This window comes from Martes martes (assembly GCF_963455335.1).
Source record: "Martes martes genome assembly, chromosome: 12".
Lineage (NCBI taxonomy): Eukaryota > Metazoa > Chordata > Mammalia > Carnivora > Mustelidae > Martes > Martes martes.
The window spans coordinates 47197606-47223366 of record NC_137900.1 but is presented as its reverse complement, the minus strand read 5'-3'; the positions used below and the strand labels follow the sequence as shown (position 1 = coordinate 47223366).

The following is a 25761-nucleotide window of genomic DNA, read 5'->3' as shown; positions in this document are numbered from 1 at the left end:
CCACAGATTTGCATGTTCTGGATATTCATATAAAAGTAACCATACTTTGTGTTTTGTGACTGGTTTCTTCTATAATGTTTTCTAATTCATCCATATTGTAGTATGTATCAATATTCATAACTTTTATTTCTAAATAATAATCCATTGTATGGATGTACTATACTTCATCCATTTCTCAGTGGATGGACATTTAGGCTGTTTTCATTATTTGCCTATAAGAAAATGCTGCTAAGCACAGTGTACTACTTTTTAGACATATGTATGTTTTCATTTCTCTTGGGTGCATACCCGAATGCTACTGCTGTGTCTCATGATAACTCGGCCATTTGGAGGACCTTTGAAACTGTTTTCCAAAGCAGCTACTTCTTATTCCACTCAGGAGTGTATGAAGATTCCAATTTCTCTATATCCTCACCAATACTTGTTAGTATCTGATGCCTCAGATTAAGGCCTGCCTAGTGAGTGTGATGTAAATGGGGGTAGAGGGAGGGAGGGAGGGAGGGACAGAGGGAGAGAAATCCTCAAGCAGACTCCCCACTGAGCTGCAGGTGGGGCTTGATCCCAGAACCGGAGATTGACATGAGCTGAAGAAATCAAGAGCTCAACCACCTGAGCCATCCAGGGGCCCTCTATTTTATTCTTTTTAATGCTATTGTAAATGGAATTATTTTCTGGCTTTCTTTTTGTATTATTCATTGAAAAGTATATGGAAATACAGTTAATTTTATTTAAATTAGCCAGCATGTAGTACATTAGTCTTTGGTGTAGTGTTCAATGATTCCTTAGTTGCATATAACACCCAGTGCTCATCATCTTAATCACCTTAATCACCTTAATCCCCGTCACCCAGTTACACCATCCCCCCCCATACAGGTAATTTCTGTGTATTGCTCTTATGTCCTACAACTTTGCTAAGTTATTACTTCCATATAGTGTGTGTATTCTCCCTATATCTTTTTGTTAGATTACATAATCTATAAATACGGTTTTACTTTCTCCTTTCCAATTTGGATGTCTTTTATTTTCTTGCCTAATTGCTCTACAGTAAGAACTTCCAGCACAACAATGAACAACAAAACTGAGGAAAAAAGACATCCCTGTCTTGTTCCTGTACTTAGGGATAAAGTATTCAGTCTTTTCACCAGTAAGTACGATGTCAACTGTGGGTTTTTGTGGATGCTCATAATTAGGCTGAGGAAGTTTCTATTCTGAACTTGTTGAGAGTTTTTAACAAAGGGCGACAGATTTTGTCCTTTATTCTACTGGTATGATATATTACATTACTTGATTTTCAAATATTAAACCAACACTGCATGCCTGGGATAAACTGCACTTTGTCATGATGTACAGTCCTTTTTCTCTATTGATGGATTCAGGTTGGTAGTATTTTGTTGAGTATTTTTGAATTGATATTCATACAAATTTCTAGTTTTCTTACAATGTCTTTGGGTTTCTGTTGTTTTGGATTTTTTGGTATCGGCGTAATACTGTCCTTCTCAACTAATCTCCACTATTTCCAAGAGTGCTCTCAGACTTGGACTTCTCCACAGTCTGTTCCAAATAAAGCCATTTCCTTTGGGGAGGGTTTTAGAGCTCCGTGTTCTGATGGCCTGTTTCTTCCCTTGGGCAAAATCTCTGAGCCACTGCTCTGGAGCTGGGGCTGGGAACAGTGGCTCTTCTCTTGGAATGACACTCCTGCTCTGTGAACAGGGGACTGGGTAGGGACAGCTGACTCTGGTCTGAGAACAGCTAAGGCCCCAGTATTCCTGGCTTGCTGAAGCTGGGGTAGAAATGAATGGGCACAGGGCAGAGGAAGTGAGCCTCTACCTCTCCTGGAAGTTAGCGTCTGCTATATGGAACTGGGAGAATGAGAACTACCGGCAGCCTGTCTTTCCCAGGGAGATGCTGTAGCCCTTGGCTGGGAGCTAGGGGTGGGAGGTGGGTGAGAAGAGAATATGGTAGCTAAATGCCACAGAAATTTCCTGTTCTTATTGAAATTTAGTATATCTTCTTAAACAAATGTTTTATTTGTTCTGTACCCTTAGACATTACTTTCTAAGAATGTTTATTGTTGAGGAGCCTGACTGGCTCAGTTAGTTGTGTGGCTCTGCATTTCGGCTCAGGTCATGATCTCATAGTCGTGAGATCAAACCCTGCATCAGGCTCTGCAATGGGCATGGAGCCTCCTCCTTAGGATTCTCTCTCTCCCTCTCCCTCTGTCCCTCCCCAACCCTGCTCATGCTCTCAAAAAAAAAAAAAAATTATTGTGAAGTATAGTTAACAGATAATGTTAAATTAGTTTCAGGTGTGTAACACAGTGGTGTGGCAATTCTGTAGCTCACCACAGTAAGTATATAGTCACCATGTGTCACCATAAAACACTGACTATATTATCTTTGCTGTAGTTCTCTTCTCTGTGACTATTATATAACTGGAAGTTTCTATCTCTTAACCCCCTTCACCTATTGTGTCCATTCCTCACATCCATCCCCTCTGACAACTACCAGTTCTCTGTCTTTATGACTGTTCCGGGTTTTTGTTTTTATAGATTCCACGTATAAGTGAAACCATGCAGTATTTGTCTTTTCTAACTTATTTCACTTAGCTTAATGCCCTCAACATCCATCCATGATACTGCAAATGGCAAGATCTCATTTTTAATGGCTGAGTAATATTCCATTATGTAGTATTCCACACACCTGTATCTTCTTTATCAATTTGTATTGGTTGCTGGACACTTGGGTTACTTTTTTTTTTTTTTTTTTTTAAAGATTTTTTTATTTATTTAACAGACAGATCACAAGTAGGCAGAGAGGCAGGCAGAGAGAGAAGGGAGGAAGCAGGCTCCCTGCTGAGCAGAGAGCCCGATACGGGGCTCGATCCCAGGACCCTGGGATCATGACCCGAGCCGAAGGCAGCGGCTTTAACCCACTGAGCCACCCAGGCGCCCCACTTGGGTTACTTTTATACCTTGGCTACTGTAAATAATGCAGCAAACAGTGTTTTTTATTTCTTTGGGCAGAAACCCAGTAGTGGAATTACTGGATCATATGGTAGTTCTAGATTTAATTTTTTGAGAAACCGCCATACTATTTTCCACAGTGCTGCACCAATTTACATTCCCACGAACAGTGCACAAGTTCCCCTTTCTCTACATGTTCAGACCATGTGTTCTTTCTACTCTTTTTGATACTAGCCATTCTGATTAGTGTGAGGTTCATTGTGGTTCTGATCTGAATTTCCCTGATGATTAGTGATTGTGAGCACCTTCTAATGTGTCTCTTGGCCACGTGAATGTCTTCTTTAGAAAAATGTCTATTCAGGTGATCTGCCATTTTTTAAACTGGATTGTTAATTTGTTGTTGTTGAGTTATGTAAGTTCTTTATATATTTTGGGTAATAACTTAACTGAATCTATCATTTGCAAATTTCTCCTCCCAGGCAGCAGACTGCCTTTTCATTCTGCTGATGGTTTCCTTTGATGTGCAACATCTTTTCATTTTGACGTAGTCCCACAGTTTATTTCTGCTTTGGTTTCCCCAGCCTGAGGAGACATACCCATAAATATGTTGCTTATGGGCACCTGGGTAGCTCAGTGGGTTAAGCCTCTTGCTTTCAGCTCAGGTCATGGTCTGGGGGTCCTGGGATCAAGCCCCACATGGAGCTCCCTGCTCAGTGGGGAGCCTGCTTTCCCCCTCTCTCTGCCTGCCTCTCTGCCTACTTGTGATCTGTCAAATAAGTAAAGAAAATATTCAAAAAATATATATTGCTTAGCCATAGTCTAAGAAATTAGTGCCTATGCTTTCTTTTGGAGTTTTAGATTTTAGGTATCACATTCAGGTCTTTAATCCGTTTTTAATTTATTTTGGTGTAGGGTGTAAGAATGTGGCCCAGTTTCAGGCTTTTGCCTACAGCTATCCAATTTTCCCAGCACCATTTGTTGAGAAGACACTTTCTCCATATGTATCTCTTGTCTCCTTTGTCTTAGAGTAACTGGCCATATAAAAGTATGGGCTCTGTATTCTGGGCTCTGTATTCTGTTTCACTATCTATGTAACTATTTTAGTGCCAGTACCATACTACTTTGATTACTATAGCTTTGTGCAGTGTATCTTGAAATCTGGGATTGTAAGCCTCCACCTTTATTCCTCTTTCTCAAGATTACTTTATCTATTTGGGATCTTTTTTAGTTCCATACAAATTTATGATAATTTGTTCCAGTTCTGTGAAAAATGCTATTGGCATATTTATATGGACTGCATTGAATCTATATATTGTTTTGGGTAGTATGGACATTTTAATGAGATCAGTTCTTCCAATCCATGAATATGTTGTAACTTTCCATTTGTTTGTGTCATCTTCAATTTTTTCATCACTGTCCCCCAGTTTTCAGAGTACAGGTCTTTTACTTACTTTGTTAAATGTATTCCTTGGTATGTTATCCTTTTTGGTACAATTGTAAATAGAAAGGTCTTCTTAATTTCTCTTCCTGCTACATTGTTTTTAGTGTATGTAAATATTATCAATTTCTGGCTATTACTTTTTTTTTTTAAGATTTTATTTATTTATTTGACAGAGAGAGATCACAAGTAGGCAGAAAGGCAGGCAGAGAGAGAGAGAGGGGAAAGCAGGCTCCCCGCTGAGCAGAGAGCCTGATGTGGGACTCAATCCCAGGAACCTGAGATCATGACCGGAACCGAAGGCAGAGGCTTAACCCATTGAGCCACCCAGGTGCCCCTCTGGCTATTACTTTTATAACTTTACTGAATTTTAATAGTTTTGTGGTGAAGTTTTTCAGGTTTTCTCTATATAATATCATGTCATCTTCAAATAGTGTAGTTTTACTTCCTCCTTTCAAATTTGGATGTCTTTTATTTCCTGTCTGACTGCCACAGCTAGGATTTCCAGTACCATGTTGAATAAAAATGGTAAGGATAGACATCCTTGTCTTGTCCCTGATCTTAGAGGGGAAGTTTTCAGTTTTCACCACTGAGTATAATGTTAGCTGTGGGTTTTTCATATATGGCTTTTTTATGTTATGTTCCCTCTAAACCCATTTTGTTTAGAGTTTTTATCATGAATGATATTCTACTTTGTCAAATGCTTTTTTCAGAACTTAATGAGATGATGTTTTTCATCCTTCCTCTTATTAATCATATTAATTGATTTGTGAATATAGAATCATTGTTATATCCCTGGAATAAATCTTACCTGATCATGGTAAATGATCCTTTTAATATATTGTTGAATCTGGTTTGCTAATATTTTATTAAGGATTTCTGCATTTATGTTCATCAGGGATATTGGCCAGTAATCTTTTTGGTAGTGTCTTTTTCTGGTTTTGGTATCAGGGTAATAATGATGGTCTTGTGGAATGAATTTGGAAGTTTTTCCTTCCTCCCGTATTTTTTTGGAATAGCCTAAGAAGACCAGGTATTAACTCTTAAGTGTTTGATAGAATTTACATATGAAGCTGTCTGGTCCTGGATTTTTGCTTGTTGGGAGTTTTTTGATTACTGATTCAATTGCATTACTAGTAATCAGTCTGCTCAGATTTTCTATTTCTTTCTCATTCAGTTTTGGAAGACTATGTTTTTAGGAATTTATCCATTTCTTCTAGGTCCAATTTGTTGGCATATAATTTTTCACAGTATTGTTATAATCCTCTGTAGTTCTATGGTGGTGTTATTTCTCCTCTTTCATTTCTGATCTTACTTGAGACCTCTTTTTTTCCTAGTGAGTTTGGCTAAAGTTTTATCAATTTTGTTTACCTGTTTAAGAAACCAGCTCTTGGTTTCATGGATCTTTTCTATTTTTTTTGGTCTCTATTTATTTCCACTCTAATCTTTATTATTTCCTTCCTTTTAACTTTCAAGCTATGTTCTTTTTCTCGTTCCTTTAGATGTTAGAGATTAGTTTGTGACTTTTGTGGCCTTTTGACATAGGCCTGTGGTGCTGTGAATTTCCCTCTTAAAACTGCTCTGGCTGCATCCCAAAGACTTTGGACTATGGTGTTTCCATTTTCATTTATCTCCATGAATTTTTTCTTTTAATTTCCTTTGATTAACTTCATCAACCCACAGCTTGTTTAAGAGCATGTTGCTTAGCCTCCACCTGTTTTTTCCAGTATTTTTCTTGTAACTGATTTCTAGTTTCACACTGTTGTGGTCAGGAAAGATGCTTGCTAGGATTTCAGTCATATTGTTTTGCTGCCCTACACTGATCTATCTGGGACAGTGTTCCATGTGCACTTAAAAAGAATGTGTGTTTTGAGATGAAATTCAATTTCTATGAATATATGCTTTATATATTTAGGTGCACCTATAGGGGGTGCTCAGATATTCAAAACTGTTACATCCTATTCTTGGATTGATTCTGTTATCATTATGTAAGGCCCTTCTTTGTCTCTTGCTACACTCTTTGTTTCCAATCTATTTTTTGTCTGATAAAAGTATTGCTACCCGGGGCACCTGGGTGGCTGAGTGGGTTAAAGCCTCTGCCTTCGGCTCGGGTCATGGTCCTGGGGTCCTGGGATCCAGCCCTGCATCGGGCTCTCTGCTCAGCGGGGAGCCTGCTTCTCCCTCTCTCTCTATGCCTGCCTCTCTGCCTACTTGTGATCTCTGTCAAATGAATAAATAAAATCTTAAAAAAAAAAAAGTATTGCTATCCTAGTTGCTTTTGGTTTGTATGCTTCCATTTGCATGGTATCTTTTCCATCCCTTCATTTCACTCTCTGTTTATCTTTAGGTCTAACGTGAGTCTCTGATCAGCAGCATAGAGATGGGTTTTCATTTTTTTTTAATTCCTTCTGTCACCCTCTTTTTTTTTTTTTTAAAGATTTTTTAAATTTATTTGACAGACAGAGATCACAAGTAGGCAGAGAGGCAGGCAGAGAGACAGAGAGCGGAGGAAGCAGGCTCCCCCTGGAGCAGAGAGCCCGATGTGGTGCTCAATCCCAGGACCCTGAGATCATGACCTGAGCCGAAGGCAGAGGCTTTAACCCACTGAGCCACCCAGGTGCCCCTGTCACCCTCTTTTGATTAGAGTATTGAGTCCATTTATATTTAAAGTCATTATTGAATAAGGTATATACTTATTTCCATTTTGTTAATTGTTTTCTGGTTGTTTTGTAGTTCTCTTTTCCTTTCTTCTCTTGCTCTCTTCCCTTGAAGTATGAGGGCTTTCTTTAGTGTTACACTTGGACTCCTTTCTCTGTTATTATTTTTTGTATCTATTACAGGTTTGTGATTTGTGGTTACCATGGAATTCATATGTAACATTTTATGTATATAGCATTCTATATTATTAAGTTCATGGTTGCTTAAGTTTGAACACATTTTTAAAGCACTAGATGTTTACTCCCCCTCCATGTTTTATGTATACAACATCCTACTTCTATTTGTGTATTCCTTGACTGATTTTTGTAGATCTAATCCTGTCATAATTTTCTATTTATGGCTTTTTCTTTCCACTTAAAAAATTCTCCTTAACATTTCTTTTAAGGCTTATTTAATGGTGATGAACTCCTTCAACTTTTCTTTTTGAGAAAATCTTTCTCTCTCCTTCAATTCTGAATGATAACCTTGCCCGGTATTCTTTTTTGTAGGTTTTTTCATCTAACCACTTTGAGTATATCATGTTCCTCCCTTTTGGCATGCTAAGTTTCTGTTGATAAATCAGCTGACAGGGACGCCTGGATGGCTCAGTTGGTTAAGCCGCTGCCTTCCGCTAGGTCATGATCCCAGGGTCCTGGGATCAAGTCCCACATCCGGCTCCTTGCTCAGCGGGGAGCCTGCTTCTCTCTCTGCCTCTGCCTGCTTGTGTTCTCCCTCCCTCTCTCTCTCTCTCTCTCTGACAAATAAATAAATAAATAAAATCTTTTTAAAAAAATCAGCTGACACCTTGTGGGGTTTCCTTTGTATGTAACAGTTTTATTTTCTCTTGCTGTTTTGAAATTCTCTAGCTTTAATTTTGCCATTTTAATTGTGTGCCTTGTTGTGTTCTGCATACACAAGTTCATCTTCTTAGGGGCTTTCTGTGCTTGCTGGACCTGGGTGTCTATGTCCTTCCCAAGAGTAGGAAAAATCTTTCATTTGGGATATATTCCTGTCTCTTCATTTTGTCTGATTCTGTGTTTGTTTCTCCCTATTAGGTAAGTCAGCTGTATCTCTGTGTCTTGAAAGTAGTGGCCTTGTGTAGAAGAGGTCCTGTGGTGCCGTACAGCGCATTTCCCCCCCACCCCATCACCAGAACCAGGTACTCCAAGAGCTTTCCCTTTGTGGGCTGTGTGTGTCCTCTTGTGGCTGAGCTGTGACTGCTGTGGGCATGCTGGTGGATGGGGCTGGCCCTCAGCCCAGCTGGCTGCAGTAACACTGTGGGTGCACCAGGCAGGGTCTGAGAGGTCCAGCTGCAGCCGCCATGCACGCACTAGTGTGTGGGGCTTGCCCTCAGCCTCGCTGTCTGCCATTAGCCCGAACCACAGCTGTGGGCACACTGCTGGGTGCAGTGCCTGTGCAGCCAGTTAAGAGGCCGGAATGCAGGAGCTGCAGACAGGCTAGTGTGTGGGCTTGTTTACCTCCTGCCCCTCAGGGCAGCAGTCACTTTGGAAGGACCCCTTTCCCAGCCAGGGCTGCCTTCAGGAGTGGCAAGGTAGGAGCTGCTTTGGAGGGGCCCCTGGTGAGGCAGGTGGGTTGGACGGGGAATGTCAGGGTGGGCATGCAGTGCTTGTAAGGCACATGGGGACAATACTGGCTCCCCCAAGTGTCTAGCTATCTAGGCTGGGGGAGGGAAAAAAAAAAAGAAAAAAAAAGGTGCCTGGCAGCACTTGCATTCCTGGAGAAATATGCAGATTCCTGCCCCTTTGGTACATGTCTTAAGATTAGTCAGTAAATCCCCTTTCACATATACCCTAGGCACTTTTTTCCACACTGCTGCTGCTCTGCTGTGTCTCCGGCGAGTTACCCAGCATGCTGGCTCTTTAAAGGTAGGGACACAGTTTCCTATCATCCTCTTGCTCTTTAGTTAATCCTCTTGCTCCTCAGTTAAGCACTGTGGATTTTCAGAGCCAGATGTTACAGGGACTTGTCTTCTCAGTCCATGTCCCCAACGCCAGGAGTGGGGTATGATTCCCTCCTTCCTCCATGTTTGTGATGTCCCTCCCATCTGTGGTTAGTTGTGCTGGGAGTTTGGTTCCCAACTGCCCCTCTGCTCCCTTTTGATATGGCCTGTTCAACTAGATTTGGAAGATACATTTTGCCAGTCTTCAGGTCATTTTCAGAGTTAGTACAACAGATATAGCTGTTGCCTTGGTTTGTCTGTGGGACAAAATGAACTCAGGACCCTCGTACTCTGCCATCTTCCCTTCTTTCGTTTAAAAAAAAAAATACACACGCACACACACACACATTTTAACCAATTATGGTTGCTTTGCTGGGAAGTGGATCTCTGAAGTTCCTCTTCCAGAAATCACTGGAAATCACTACCATTCCAGAAATCATCAACCAAGTACTTAATTCTTGTGTCTTTCAATGTCATTTACATGTCAGTTCTTCGTTTAAAGCAGCCAATCAGGCCATTCTTCAGAGCTCTAAATTTTATTCCCATCACAAATTATAAAATATTTTGAAACACCTGTGCATTTCAAGAGAGGTAGGAAAGTAACTAAAGAAATAGCAACTCTGGGCGCCTGGGTGCTTCAGTTGGTTAAGCGACTACCTTTGGCTCAGGTCATGATCCCAGGGTCCCAGGATCCGGTCCTGAATTGGGCTCCCAGCTCTGCTGGGAGTCTGCGTCTCCCTCTGACCTTCTCCCCTCTCATGCTCTCTCTCTCAAATAAATAAAATCTCTAAAAAAAAAAACCAAAACAAAACTCTCTTTTTTTTTAAGTAGGCTCCATACCAAGCATGGAACCTGAACTCATGACCACGAGATCAAAACCTAAGCTCAGATTAAGAGTCGGATGTTCAACTGATGAGCCACCCAGGTGCCCCTAATTCGTTATTTTCTAGCATAAATTTCAAGGTTATTCTCCTTCTGTTTAAAAAAAAAAAAACCACAGGGTGCCTGGGTGGCTCAGCGGGTTAAAGCCTCTGCCTTCGGCTCAGGTCATGATTCCAGGGTCATGGGATCGAGCCCCGCATCGGACTCTCTGCTCAGCAGGGAGCCTGCTTTCCTTCCTCTTTCTCTGCCTGCCTCTCTGCCTACTTGTGATCTCTGTCAAATAAATAAATAAAATCTTAAAAAAAAAACAACCCACAAAGAAATATCAGAACTAAAACAACAAAAAGACAAAAACAGCTTGTAATATATTTAAACCATAATTTTGTGACCAGCATTTTCAAAAATTAAATTTTTTTTTTTTTTACTTAGAACTGGAAGAAAATTGTAATAATAGCAAAACAGTAATAGATTTTTAAAAGTGAACTGTTCCCTTTCCCATCTGAGGAGCCACTGTTAATAGTAGTTTTAGACCTTCTTATATGTATATATTAAAAACATGTATTTTGGGTGGCTGTTTTGTTTTAATTAAAAAGATCATATACTGTTCCAAAACCTGCCCCTTCTCCACTTGATACATGACATCGGATTCAGGCACTCATATGCAAATGACTCATGCCAACATTTCATTATTCTCCTGTTAAGTATTTATGTGAAGTTTTTCATTATCACAAATAATCATACAGTAAGCATCACTGTGCAGACAACTTTCCAGACTCTATTTCTACAGAACAGAGTTGTCTTACTGTATTTGCTGAGTTAAAGGGTACGGATAATATAGGCCACATTCTTCTCTAGAACTGTATCATTTTCATGTCTAACAGTGTATCTGACTGTTCCTTTCCTCCGTATCCTCAAAAAAAATGGATAAAATTAAAGTCTTTTGCCATTCAGATGTAACTAAGTTAGTACTTTCCCTGTTTTAATAAAAGAAATTGGTATTTCACTAAATGAGACTAAGCATTTTTTCATGTTTGTGTTATGAACTGAATTATGTTCCCCCCAAATTCATAAGTTGAACCTCAAACCCCCTATTTGACTATATTTGAAGACAGGGTCTTTAAAAAAGTAACTAACGTTAAATGAGGTCATAAGGGTAGGGGCCTAGTCTGAGATGCAGGTGTACACAGGGAAAAGGCCATCTGCAAGCCATGGAAAGAGGCCATAGGAGCAAAACTTGTTGACATTCTAATCTTTAACTTCCAGTCTCCAGACTGTGAGAAACAAATTTCTGTTGTTTAAGCCACCCAGTCTATGGCATTCTGTTATGGCAGCCCTAGCAAACTAATATGTCATGTAATGTTTCTTCTATGAACTGCCTATTGATACCATGCTCACATATCTACTGGATGGTGCTGTCTTATTGACTCAAAGGACTTTGGAATACTGGATGATCCCTTTTTAAATGCCCTGTAAAAATATGCTCTAAATGTAAGACTGAAAATGAGGCCAGAATCTTTGAGATTCATATCCATATATTTGAAATTATGATCCTATACCAACAACACATCCAAATTACTCTTCCACTATATAGAATTTACCTTCCCAATACTTAACCAAAATTGGCATTTGACAGAAAGATCACAAAATACTCTTCAATTCCCTGACACAGTCAAATGGGTTAGTAAAAGAGCAAATCAATTTGATCTAAAATGGAAAGACTCTTCATTGAAGAGATACTAAAAATGCATGAAAAATTTTAAAATAGAGCAGAATAATTTGTTTCTCTCACCTCCTTAATTTTATTTTTTACCCCAGCAGTCTGTTCTTCTTTATTGCTAAATAGTATTCTACTGTATAGATTGTACAGTTTGAGCCTTTTATGTCTTTAATTCTGTTTTACTTACTAAAATTCCTCCATGAGACGTACAAAGGTTCGCCCGGTTCCTGATGAAGGTTGATATTATCCCATAATAGCTGAATATACACAAGTTTGCTATCCTGGGACAGAGATGATAGGGGAAGCTAAAAGAGATCAATAGAGAGTATTAGTCACCATAAGCATAATTATAATTACCAGTGGATCTAGCAAAGCTTGGTTATATAAAACAAATGAGTTCTTTCAAAATTCTGGACCTAAAATTCTAAGCAAAAATTTTAATTTTCTTTGTATCTGCTGATAAATATTCCTATTTTTCTCAAGTGCAGGTTTCTCATTCCTACTTCCACAGACTGGAAAGACAACTTGGTAGCTGGCACAGTGGCCACCTGAAAGATTAGTCACCATTACAACAAATTTTAAGGTTAGTTTCTACTATCTTATTGTGCAGACTGCTAAACTTAAATGAGTCAAAAGAGAGTATAATGTTTCAAGCAAAGATTGTGTTGTGCCCCTGGTGTATGTTGGGGCGTCTCTCAATAATCAGTATCATAGAATGAAGGAACTCTAGGAAACTCAGTGTCTCCTGGATCAGGCACCCCAGCCCAAGGACAGTAGGGGCTACAAACTCAGACAGGCAGACTGTGGTCTTGGCTCCTCATCACGTAGTAGGCATGTGACCTTGCAGAAACCATGTAACTAGTCTAACTTTCAATTATATCATCTGAAAAATATGGGTAAGAGAAGACCTTAAAATAAAGTTGTTGTGAGAATTTCAGCTGGAGATTTGATAGTTCAGAATAAAAACTACCTTTCCTAGCCACCCTTTCAACTAGATATAACCATATAACTAAATTCAGGCCAAACAGATACATAGATAAAATGTTACATGCAACTCCAGGAGCTATCCCCAGAGAAAGAAGACATACTTTTCTCCATCCATTTTTATCCTTACTGCTGGCCAGAATGTGGATGTGATGGTTGGAAACAGAGCAGCCATCCTGGATCAGGTATAGAACTTAGAAACAGAGGTAATGCGCAGCTGAGCAAAAAGATAGAAGGATCTCAGGTCCCTGACATTATACCATTCCAAGACCACCTACCCAAACTTTTATGTGAGAGAGAAATAACCAACATCTTGTTAAGGCACTGTTGTATATTCTCTCTTACTTGAAGTTATGCTTCATTCTAACCAACCACAATGTAGTATAAGCATGTGTAAGTACCCTACCTGTACACCCCCATTACAATGTTCAGATGTGAGGATGAGTCCTGGCAAGTTACTAGGAAGGTCCAAACGTCTGAAATACCAAACAAGGTTCCAGAAAATGATCGGATGTTGATTGATGAAAGAGGATGTGTGAATCACTTGATCACCTTCATTTTCTAGCAAAGATTCAAGTTCTTTACGAAGCACTAGAGGACTCAAGTACGGCACAGAAACAGGGGGAGGATTGGGTCTTTTTCCTAGAGGATCCTTTAAAAAATAAAAATACAGTAAGAGGTGAATATTACCTATTCTGTATGTTTTAGAGTACTTCTCAGTGAGATTATGCTTAATCTATCCTTTCAAAATCAGTGATTTCAGACCCAGTGCTACATGCAGTTTACTTTAATGAAAACCTAAAAAAAGAAAAAACATACTTAACCATAAATGCCCTGAAGTTAAAGGATTGCAAAAGAAAACTGGTAATCCATATAAAAGGCCCTATTTTAAACACTGAAAGTTTCTCTATTTTTCTAAGAAATACTACATTCCAGATGTTTTATGATTCCCCCCAAAAAGTTGACTTTATCTTCTTTCTAAAACTCTGAACAAATGGAGCAATCTTTGTGTTAATATTTGATGACTCCTTTTGTAATTGTATCTACCTGTAAAAGCTTGCTTTTACATTTGATTGCAATAAAAACTAAAGAGCAGTCTTACAAATCAAATAACAAGTGAAGGAAGAATCCAATTTAGTCTCTGTATCAGAATAAAATGCTTATGACCAATTCATTAATGAGTACCCATAATGCCCAGGCTGAGGTTTCCAAATACTATTTCCTCTAAAAAGACCCAGGGTTTCTTAGAGAAATGGCTGATTCTAGGTCTAGAGAAGGAGCTATATCACATGAGCATGAAACATCTGGTTATATAAGAAAGCAAGGAAGCGGGTGCCTGGGTGGCTCAGTTGGTTGGGTGACTGCCTTCGGCTCGGTCGTGATCCTGGAGTCCTGGATCCAGTCCCACATTAGGCTGGGGAGTCTGCTTCTCCCTCTGACCCTCCCCCCCTCTCGTGTTCTCTCTCTCTCATTCTCTCTCAAATAAATGAATAAAATCTTAAAAAAAAAAAAAAGGCAAGGAAGCTTAAAAAAATTTACAAAAGGCTACTAGAATTGTGTAAAAGGGACTAGGGCACCAATTCGTAGAGGTTTCTAGCTGATCAAAGATGGGATAAGGTAAGTCTTAGTAAGGATAGCAATAGCAATGATGTAAACACAAATGTTTACATAAGTGAGTTCATAATGATACCCTATTCCTCCAAATTAATTGATCACCTGGGAGAATGCTAGGAATCCAAATAATTTTTTTGAAAACTGGTAAATAAAAGAAAAAAATCAGTCATCCTACCTTTACAAAGTAAACTCTGTGTTTGGAAACGCAAACAGAAAACAAGGGGGAAGTTTCTCTTTACAGATGTACCCCATATAATAAAGACAATTAGACTATCACCCTTTATAGCTGGAAATGAGTAATGTGATCTGGGCACTGGGGCATTAATAACTATCAGCATCAGGAAGAAAGTTCATGTCTTCTATTGAGGGACATCCCACCACTGCTATTGTCTTACAAAAATAAACCACAAAAGAAAAACCTGACTCTGATCAAGCTTCTAGATAATTAGCAGGGTTGTAATCAACAAGTAAGTTCCAAGGGCAAAAAAAGGGTCTACAGATTTAAAATGACTAAAAACCAGATCGCTGTAATGCAGATATTATTTGATCGTTCTTCAAACTACAAAGCACACACAAACTCGACATTTTTTTAAACCATTAGAAATTTGAACAGAGATTGAATAATTTGGTATTTTTTTTTAGTCGTATAATGGCATTGTATTTTTGTGTTACTCTTAAGAACTACGTAGTATACTAAAATATTTACAAATGGAATATATGATGTTTGGAGTTTGCTTCAGAAGAATCTAGGAAAGAAGTGAATAAAGGTATACATGAAAGAACAATGACCCTAAGGTGAAAATTACTGAAGCCAGATGGCAGGTCAAAGGAACTCATTACACTCTTTTGTTTAGTTTTGTACATACTTGAAATTTTAAGAAGTTCTTAGTCTGCTTATGAAAAATTCTTATCACTTGTGGATTATGTGCTGCTCTAATAAATACTTACATGAATACACAGATAATTATCATCTTGTTACATACCACAACTTCCTGCAGACTGTTTGGGAGACTGACTGTTGAAATGCCATGAAACGGTCGCTGGGAAAAGTCAATATTTTGCAAGGGACCTCCAACACTGTGACTTCGAGTCAAAGATACATTTCGCTTTGAAAAACTATTAGGCGCAGGTGAAATTTTCATAGTTTGGACTTCTCCACTCGCTCTCTTTATTTCATCACTTTAAAAAAATGAAGAAATGCTGTGTTTGTGCTGTAACACAATCTAAACCTGTCCAGCTAGAGTATTTTCTACAACGAATTTTGAGTATACTGAATGTACCGGAAAAGAATCAGTACCACCTTATAAGATTTACATTTTCTTCAAGCATTTTGTTAAAGGAGTCAGAAGAACAGGATGGAATAGATGACTCTGGTGAAGAGTGGGAAAAAGACAAAGGGTAGATAACAAATATTCTTTTTAAAAGACTAAGTGCCCATTCAGTTGTTTTATTCAAACATTATTTCATCTTTATTAAACAAAATCATCTAGAATCATGCAACTAGGTATTATAAATTCTTTGATAAGTATTTAACCTCTACCAGGCCATGATCCACCTAAGGATAGAAACCAGACCTTAATTTTTTTATTTTTAGTGCTTAGCATAATGCGTTCAATAAATATTTAATTCAATCAGTATTTAAGAGGAAGTAGTATATTTCACAGTAAAGAGAGTATGTCTCTGGAAACTGGCAATGACTACACTAAAAGGGAAAAATACTTTGTACTCTTGAGGAGTTCATTTTGTAAACGGACACTATAAAACATTAATTTCAAAAATGGTTTATCATATTCATTCATTAGATACGAACAATATATCACAGTAAAATGCTAAGACTGAATTTTTTAAATGCCAGAACTTATGCCAATATGCATCAAGTTATCTTTAAAGATGGAATTTTTACAAGGGTACCCAATTTATAGTGCAGACTTCTCTGTATCCTGTGGTACCTTGATTCAATTGCAGAGGTGGTTTCTTCAGTCACGGTCTGGTTTTCCTTTGGGAAATCCATAAAGTTGATCAAGTCAGGTTCTGCTGAACTAGATACAGGTTTGTGCTCTGAAGGTTCACTAGCCAATGGAATGCTGCCGCTTTGTAAACTGTCACCAGAGGTGCTTGGTTTCAGGAAAAAGCTAAACATCAGCAATGAAAAAAAAAGTCTTTAAAAACCTAGAACTGGGGCGCCTGGGTGGCTCAGTGGTTTGAGCCTCTGCCTTCGGCTCAGGTCATGATCTCAGGGTCCTGGGATGGAGCCCTGAGTCGGGCTCTTTGCTCAGCAGGGAGCCTGCTTCCCCCACCCCCCCGCCCCCCCGCCTCTGCCTGCCTCTCTGCCTACTTGTGATCTCTCTCTGTGTGTCAAATAAATAAAGAAAATCTTTTAAAAATTTTTTAAAATTAAAAAGAAAATAAAAACCTAGAACTCTAGGGACGCCTGGGTGGCTCAGTGGGTTAAAGCCTCTGCCTTTAGCTCAGGTCATGATCCCAGAGTCCTGGGATCGAGCCCCACATTGGGCTCTCTGCTCCGCGGAGAGCCTGCTTCCTCCTCTCTCTCTCTTTGCCTGCCTCTCTGCCTATTTGTGATCTCTGTTTGTCAAATAAATAAATAAAATCTTTAAAAATAAAATAGGGGCACCTGGGTGGCTCAGTGGGTTAAGCCTCTGCCTTTGGCTCGGGTCGTCTCAGGGTCCTGGGATCAAGTCCAAGTCAGGTTCTCTGCTCAGCAGGGAGCCTGCTTCCCCCCCTCTCTCTCTGCCTGCCTCTCTGCCTACTTGTGATTTCTCTCTGTGTGTCAAATAAATAAAGTCTTTAAAATAAAATAAAATAAAATAAAAACCTAGAACCGCTGGGGCACCTGGGTGGCTCAGTGGGTTAAGAGGCTGCCCAGAGTCCTGGGATCAAGCCCCACATCAGGCTCCCTGCTCTGCAGAGAGCCTGCTTCTCTACCTACTTGTAATCTCTCTCTAGCTCTCTGTCAAATAAATAAATAAAATCTTCACACACAAAAAAACCCACCTAGAACCCTCTAAATTTCGTATTTATTACTTTATGATAAAGCAGTCACTGATGAATTTTACACAATCCACAGAACTACTGCCTCTTCCAAACATATACCACACGTGCACACACACACCCTATCATTCTCAATCCTCTCTTGTTGTAAACTTTTTTTTAAGATTTTATATACTTATTTGACAGAGAGGCAGGCAGAAACGGGGAAGCAGGCTCCCTGCTGAGCAAGGAGCCGGATGCAGGGCTCGATCCCAGGACCCTGAGATCATCACCTGTGCCAAAGGCAGAGGCTTAACCCACTAAGCCACCCAGGTGCCCCTAGTCGTAAACTTTTCAAATGAAAAAGCTCTCAAAGTAATTACCATTCAGTATAAGATTCTTTAAAGAAAGCTCTGAAGGAAGATGGAAAGCAAAACATTTCATTAATTTTCTGAGTTAAAAAAGAGAGAGGGAGACAAACCCTGAGAGACGCTGGACTCCAAGAAACAAACAGGGTTTCAAAGAGGAGGAGGGTGGGAGATGAGGCAGCCGGGTGATGGGTATTAAGGAGGGCACATGTTGTAATGAGCGTTGGGTGTTATTCACAACTAATGAATCACTTAACACTACATTAAAAACTAATGTACTGCATGTTGGCTAACTGAACATAATAAAAAAAAAATAGAGCAGCAATGGCATTTTAGCATGTACTAACCTATAACTGTGTATGGTAGCCTCTCCCTCATAAATATCCATTTTGTCTCAAGTCATTTCCTCTTTCCCTTTATCCATTATTTTGTTTCATCTTATCTCTGTCCCCTTTCTGGGTGGGGATGAAGTGAGGGTTGGCCCTTCCTTGCAAGGGACATGACAAGAACTCTCTGAGGTAATGTTCTACATCTTAGTAAGGGTTAAATCTGCATCAGTGTATGCATTCAGTTTTCAAATGGTACATTTTTTTTTTAAAAGATTTTATTTTTTTATTTTTTTGACAGACAGAGATCACAAGTAGGCAGAGAGGCAGGCAGAGAGAGAGAGAGGGAGGAAGCAGGCTCCCCGATGAACAGAGAGCCCGATGCGGGGCTCGATCCCAGGACCCTGAGATCATGACCTGAGCCGAAGGCAGAGGCTTAACCCACTGAGCCACCCAGGTGCCCCACGGCAACTCAGCTTTTAAACTGAGTAATAAAAATAGATTATCAGTATTGTAATTATGTAACTTAAATTGCACAGTCATGCAAAACTACGTATTTTATGAAGGTATATATTCAAAGGTATCACACACAGTGGAGTCAATGTCTTTGTCGGATAAAGGAATGAGAGTTGGAGGGGGATAGAGCTAACTAGAGAGGATCCTTGAACAGTGCATCAGGAATTAGAATACGATTTCACTCAGCTCCACACCTGAAGCTAAAAGAAAAAACTAAACTAAGAAAACACACATGTACAATTAGATTTTTTTTTTTTAGAGATTTTATTTATTTGACAGAGAGATCACAAGTAGGCAGAGAGCCAGATGTGGGGCTCAAACCCATAATCCTGAGATCATGACCTGAGCCAAAAGCAGAGGCTTAACCCACTGAGTTACCTAGGCGCCCCTGATTAGACTTTTTAAAAGCAGCTAAAGGCAGACAGTAATATGAAGCCTGTCTTCTCCATAAAACAAACAGAATATTAAGATCATTATTTAAGCAGTTACCAAACTCTTGATTACTTAATGAGTAATTATAGATCACCTACTCTCTTTTCGATTGCCTGGAATTTGGTCATTTCACTGTACAGAGCACTACCATAGAGGGTTAACAAGTTGGGAGAAGAGGAAAAAAAAACCCATCCCTCGTGCCTTTAGTTTTTTCTTCTAGAATATATAAAGTCACTGAGAAAGAAAGTTTAATGATAAATATTGAAGCTCTGAATAATCTATGATCTTTAGCTCCAAGAATTAACTACTACTGATAATTGTGTATTAAATAAACTGGAAAAGTAGTCTCCTATACTGCCAGTACTTTCTACTCCAGTAGTGAGAGTGAAGGAGAGAGGAGAGGGACAGCTGGAGGGTGCCGTGACTATTTCCCTCTCCCCCCCAGGAGTCATGCCTTCTGAGAAGGAGCTTTCACAATACTGACCTTGCAGAGCCTCTCAAGTCTTTAAATTCTATGTTGAGAAGAGGCAAGAAGTTGCTTTTACAGAATGGACAGGTGGTATTCAAATTTGAGTCATCTGCCGTCCATCCAGCCATAATTTCTTCATCATAAACTAAAGCGCCACAAGCTCTGCACTGGGAACAACTTGACATCAAAACCTAAGAGTAGAAAAGTGCAGACACTGAGAACCTGCACAGTGAAGTCATCTCCACAGACCATCCTTTGGAGACACAGCATTTTACTCATTTTGTTGATCCAATTTAGAATTAAGTTCAGTCACTGTACAAGTAAAACTAGCAGACTATTGCCTTACTTACATAAGACAAGCAAATTCAACAAAACAATTTACTCTTCGGTCTACAAGGGTATCACGAATTCTGTCCAGTGCCATTCTGAAATAAGCATGTTTACAACCATTCTACCATGTGCAGAATACAGAACTTTTACCTCCATTGCACAATTCTGATAGATGCTAGACATGCTGGTGTTTTGAGAAGAACCGTGATCTGATTTTTCACAGTCCTGCCCTTTTATGCTTCTTGGAAACGTAGGTTCACCTAAAGAGAAGTAAATATAACACATTATATGAGACTGTCCTTATTCTTTGGAAATGCATACTAGAGTATTCAGGGGGAGTATAATGAAGTCTACAATTTATTTTCAAGCGGTTCAATATAAAAATTTCTGTAGGTATTTATCTAAAATTAACAACAGTTAACCCTAAGTGGAGAATATGTGATCGTTCATTATATGATTCTTTTGACTATTCAGGACATTTGAAATTTTTCGTAACAGAATGTTGGAAAAAATAAAATAGAACTTAAATTTCTTAAAATAACATAGCACTAAGAAATTTCAGTGACATAGCCTAGGGCTTCTCAAACACTGGTATACATTTGATTTATCCAGAGAGCTGGTTAATATATTTCTAAGGCCCCAATCCCTCAAATTCAGTCTGAAAAGTTTTAGCCTGGGACTTGGACATTTGTCCATATTTTAAAATAAATTCCCCATGTGATTTTGACACAAACTAAAGCTGAGAACCAATGACAGAGTCCACAAACACAACTAAGGTGACTGGAACACTTAGAGATCCTATAAAATAAGTGATAGTACAGTGGCTACACTCACCGTCTATCAGCTCATCTCAGCAGAGGGGGTCTATTGTGTATGTGGCAGGCGGAGGGAAAGGTACGGGCACATAAATGACAGGAAAGACCGTCCCTCCCGTACCTGTAGAGTACTGCAGTTTGCCTGCATCTCCACTGCTGCTGCTACTGCCAAGGCTTGTGTTGCTCTGGGTAAGTTCACTGGGAACCAACCCTGCAATATTCATGTTAGGTGACACGTTCTCCCCCAAAATATGGTCTTCCAGGCCAGCTGGGAAGCTGTAATCTCTGTTTGTTTCCTCCTTTAATTGAAAAGAATAAAACCCCACATACGTAAATAGCATCTTCCCCAATAAGAATATATTCACTCTGCCCTTTTCACAATTAAACTTCTCTATAATCCTTAACTAATCATCCCCTTATTTTTCAAAACCATGAACTCCTCTCAGTATTATTTGGAATTTTCTTTCCACACTCTAATTCAAGCAATGACCTAGAATACTTTTAAGATTTTGTTTCACCCCTGGTGTATGTTGGGGCGTCTCTCAATAATCAGTATCACGGAATGAAGGAACTCCAGGAAGCTCAGTATCTCCTGGATCAGGCACTCCAGCCCAAGGACAGTAGGGGTTACAAACTCAGACAGGCAGACTGTGGTCTTGGCTCCCCACCACGTAGTAGTCATGTGACCTTGCAAAAACCATATAACTAGTCTAACACAATTGTATCATCTGAAAAATATGGATAAGAGAAGTCCTTTAAAACAAAGGTGGTGTGAGAATTATAGCTGGCAATATGATTTTCAGAACAACCACCATCAATGTTAGAGGCATAAAATAAGAATAAAAGTTCCAAACACTATAGTTCTTAACTGCTAGTGACTGCTGATGCTTTAGTTTAGAGAGAAAACATTTCAATCAACAAGCAGGTTCCTTTCTGATTTCTGCTTTAAAGAAGATTCGTGTCTTGTTATAAAACCACGTTAAGTGGGGCGCCTGGGTGGCTCAGTGGGTTAAAGCCTCTGCCTTCGGCTCAGGTCATGATCTCAGGGTCCTGGGATAGAGCCCCGCATTGGGCTCTCTGCTCGTCAGGGAGCCTGCTTTCTCCTCTCTCTGCCTGCCTCTCTGCCTACTTGTGATCTCTGTGTCAAATAAATAAATAAAATCTTAAAAAAAAACAAAACACGTTAAGTGATAGAACAATTAAACAGATATGCAAAACAGGAAATAAAAGCACTTATATTACCAACACCCACACAGTACAATTAAAATCTTTATGTATATCCTTCTAGTCATTTAAAAAATATATATATATATACTTTCACAAAATAGGATAGTTTTTTAGCCTATTCTCATGTAATGTATTTTGATGTCATTAAATCTTCTAAATTATTTAATCCCAGCACCCTAATCCAGTTTACTGATGGACTGCAATGCATTTGGTAAATCTCTGTTGCTTAAGCATTCAGAATGTTTTCAATTTTATGTTACACTGATGAATTCCTTTGAGTTGTTTTTATACATATCCCTAATTATTTCCTTAGATTAAAATCTGGATAAAAGTTATGAATTTTTTTAAAAGACTTTGTATTCATTCCTTCATTTGGAAATATTTATTAGGTATAACCTATTTGCTTTGTCAGGCACTAGTACCAAGGCGACAGCAATGAAAACAAAAGAAAGATTAAGATATGTGACCACCTGAAATTTATAGTCCTATATTCCAAGTCCAAAGTACTCTGTAGAACGGTGTGTTGTTTTTTTTTTTTTTACTATTTTTATTAACACTGTTAGATAAAATTTCAAAAACAGAGTGGCTCACTCAGTCAACTTCAAGGTAATGCTAGGTTAAGATACTTTTGAAGATAGCTTATTTTGTCTTTCCTTCACTGACCTTGTAAGTTCTTTTAAATGCAACAAAATGCAACTCTGTCTTACAGAAGTCAATATTACTCTTTCGTTTTTTAGAGATGGGGAGAGAGAGAGAATTTATTAACAGTGAACATTTATAGGTGTCTGTCCTTCCCACTACCGTACCGAAGTACTCTATAATTCTTTGAACATGAAGGTGAAATTTTAAATAGTTTTTTTTTTCTATAAAACAAGTAAGCAAAATTTCTCCCCTTCTATTTCACTGGTTAATTCTCTTTTCAATAATTTTTAGAAGAATTAGCAATTGTTGTTATGCAGTATAAAATCTATGGATTAAGTTGTAGAGTGATTCCATATATATTAAAGAGAACATAGATAAAAGTTATTTTAAAAGTGAAGTGCTATGGGGTGCCTGGGTGGCTCAGTGGGTTAAGCTTCTGCCTTTGGCTCAGGTCATGATCCCAGGGTCCTGGGATCGAGTCCCACATCGGGCTCTCTGCTCAGCTGGGGGCCTGCTTCCCCCTCTCTGCCTGCCTCTCTGCCTACTTGTAATCTCTGTCAAATAAATAAATCTTAAAAAAAAAAAAAAAAAGTTGTGCGCCTGGGTGGCTCAGTGGGTTAAGCCTCTGCCTTCAGCTCAGGTCATGATCTCAGGATCCCAAGATCAAGTCCTGCATGGGGGCTCTCTGCTCAGCTGGGAGCCTGCTTCCTCGTCTCTCTCTCTCTGCCTGCCTCTCTGCCTACTTGTGATCTCTCTCTCTGTCAAATAAATAAATAAATTCTTAAAAAAAAAAAGTGAATACCCAGTAGTGCAATTGCAGGGTCATAGGGAAGCTCTATTTTTAATTTCCTGAGGAATCTCCACACTGTTCTCCAAAGTGGCTGCACCAGTTTGCATTCCCACCAACAGTGTAAGAGGGTTCCCCTTTCTCCACATCCTCTCCAATACACGTTGTTTCCTGTCTTGCTAATTTTGGCCAAAGATACAGATGTAGTGAAAAGAAGGGCCATCTGTACCCCAATGTTTATAGCAGCAATGGCCACGGTCGCCAAACTGTGGAAAGAACCAAGATGCCCTTCAACGGATGAATGGATAAGGAAGATGTGGTCCATATACACTATGGAGTATTATGCCTCTATCAGAAAGGACGAATACCCAACTTTTGTAGCAACATGGACAGGACTGGAAGAGATTATGCTGAGTGAAATAAGTCAAGCAGAGAGAGTCAAGTATCATATGGTTTCATTTATTTGTGGAGCATAACAAATAATATAGAGGACAAGGGGAGATGGAGAGGAAAAGGGAGTTGAGGGAAATTGGAGGGGGAGGTGAACCATGAGAGACTACAGACTCTGAAAAACAACCTGGGGGTTCTGAAGGGGCGGGGGGTGGGAGGTTGGGGAAACCAGGTGGTGGGTATTAGGGAGGGCACAGATTGCATGGAGCACTGGGTGTGGTGAAAAAACAATGAATACTGTTAGGCTGAAAATAAAAAAAAATTAAAAAAAAATAAAATTAAAAAAAAGTGAAGTGCTATGCAAATATAATATGGCATTGTTATTAAATTATTAATCATTAATACTTTCTTTTTTAAGATTTTATTTATTTATTTGACAGACAGAGGTCACAAGTAGGCAGAGAGGCAGGCAGAGAGAGGAGGAAACAGGTTCCCCGCTGAGCAGAGAGCCCGATGTGGGGCTCGATCCCAGGACCCTGGGATCATGACCTGAGCCGAAAGCAGAGGCCTTAACCCACTGAGCCACCCAGGTTCCCACTCATTAATACTTTCAAAGAAATAAACTTAATGTGTTATTCAGACTCATCTATGGAATTATAAAGTAGTCCTGATATTCTGTTTCTTTAATATTAATTTCCTTACACTGATGTTCAAGTCATTTCAAGAACAAAATAGGATACGCATAAAGTTTTACCAGAAATCTCTAAATATGAAGTTATATATTAAAAAATACTAGAAACATTCCCATACGAGACAGAACACACACATGAAGCGTTCTTACCTCATCATCCGAGTAGCTGTAGGCAGACGCTACGGCTACCCACATCTTACTGGCTACTGTTGCTGCTTGTTTCATACCAGATTTTAGGACATCTATCTTGGGTCCTGAGAGTATATTATCTAGCTTCAGCCCTGACAAAGAATTTACCACAGAACCCAGTGAGCCATGTGGTGAAGAGCGCACCAGGGCCGATAAAGCTGAACGTTCTTTCTGACCACGAGACGGCGTCTGCTGCCGGAAACGCCCGGTGAGAGTTTTAGACCTGGATTCTGCGGGGGAGCTCTTTTCGCTTTCGGGATCTTCCTGTGCTGCTGGACCCTGCTCTAGAGGCAGGCTTGATCTCCTCTCTAAAGGGCGAGTAAACGCAATGGCCGGGCCAGACTCTCTGCTTCCCTCTCCGTGTAATTCCATACTGGAAGACTTGCTGCCCAGGGGGCTCTTCAGGTTCATATAGCTTTCGATTTCATCAGCCAGATTACGTGCAATAACTGGGGAAGACACCTTATCTTCAGAATCTGGAGTTTTTTCTCCTGTACCTTCAGTAGCCAAAAGAGACAAAGGATCTAGTCCAGTTTCAACATCCTCCCTCTCAACAGCTTTAACAACCCCATATAAACTACTTCTCTTATTCATGACATCTCTGGATACTACTTTTGAGTCTCTGGGCTGATTACTGTCACCATCACTGTGTAGACTGTCACCTGCATCCTTTTCCACAGGAGTCTGAGCTACACTGTCATCAACCACAGGTTCCAGGAGCTCTTGGCTTTCCTCGAGCATCTCTAAAACCGAGGAAGATCTGTGCTCTGAATCCCAAGTGCTCTCAGACATACGAGTCCTGGTATCACCCAGATGACAACCAACACTGTCAAAGCTATGGGTGCTTGCAACTCGGAGTGCAGAGGTCTTAGGACAGGTCAATGCTGCTGTGAGAATCTTAGCATCTGCTCCCATCATAATAGCCGCTTCACTCGAATTCAAATCCAAGCTGCTCTTCTTAAGCAACATTCCCGCTCGACTTTCAGAACTGAAACTACAACTCCTCTCTGGAAAATGCTTTTGTCTTTTATCTCCTCTATCACCATTCTTCTTGGGGTTAGTAACTTCACCGAAGACTGCCTCTTCACCCGGATCCTGAGTAGCAAATGGCACACTGGATGTACTACCTGAAAGAGAAAGTACAGTATTAGAAAGGAACTCTATTTTCTAATGTAACTTTTAGAAAATGTCTCTTTTCTGATTTTGGAAAAGTAACACATCCTCAGAGTGAAAGATTCAGAGTTCAGAAGGTACAAAGAAAATATACAGAGAAAAGAACAACCAAAAAGCCTCCACTCAGTCCTGCCTCCCAGAGATAACACTGTTAATGTATGACC

General features: G+C 39.6%; 1 protein-coding gene across 1 annotated transcript in view; it reads right to left on the bottom strand.

The window, feature by feature from the left end:
* DENND4C (DENN domain containing 4C) overlaps positions 1 to 25761 on the bottom strand; it is a 136792-nt gene that overhangs the window by 6520 nt on the left and 104511 nt on the right. The window contains exons 23-30 of the mRNA XM_080819876.1: positions 24386 to 25551; positions 20620 to 20797; positions 19834 to 19943; positions 19369 to 19544; positions 16204 to 16386; positions 15238 to 15433; positions 13047 to 13292; positions 11844 to 11961 (exon numbers count right to left, since the gene is read on the bottom strand). Coding sequence (XP_080676002.1) covers positions 11844 to 11961; positions 13047 to 13292; positions 15238 to 15433; positions 16204 to 16386; positions 19369 to 19544; positions 19834 to 19943; positions 20620 to 20797; positions 24386 to 25551 — 2373 coding nt within the window. The remainder of the gene's footprint in view (positions 1 to 11843; positions 11962 to 13046; positions 13293 to 15237; positions 15434 to 16203; positions 16387 to 19368; positions 19545 to 19833; positions 19944 to 20619; positions 20798 to 24385; positions 25552 to 25761) is intronic.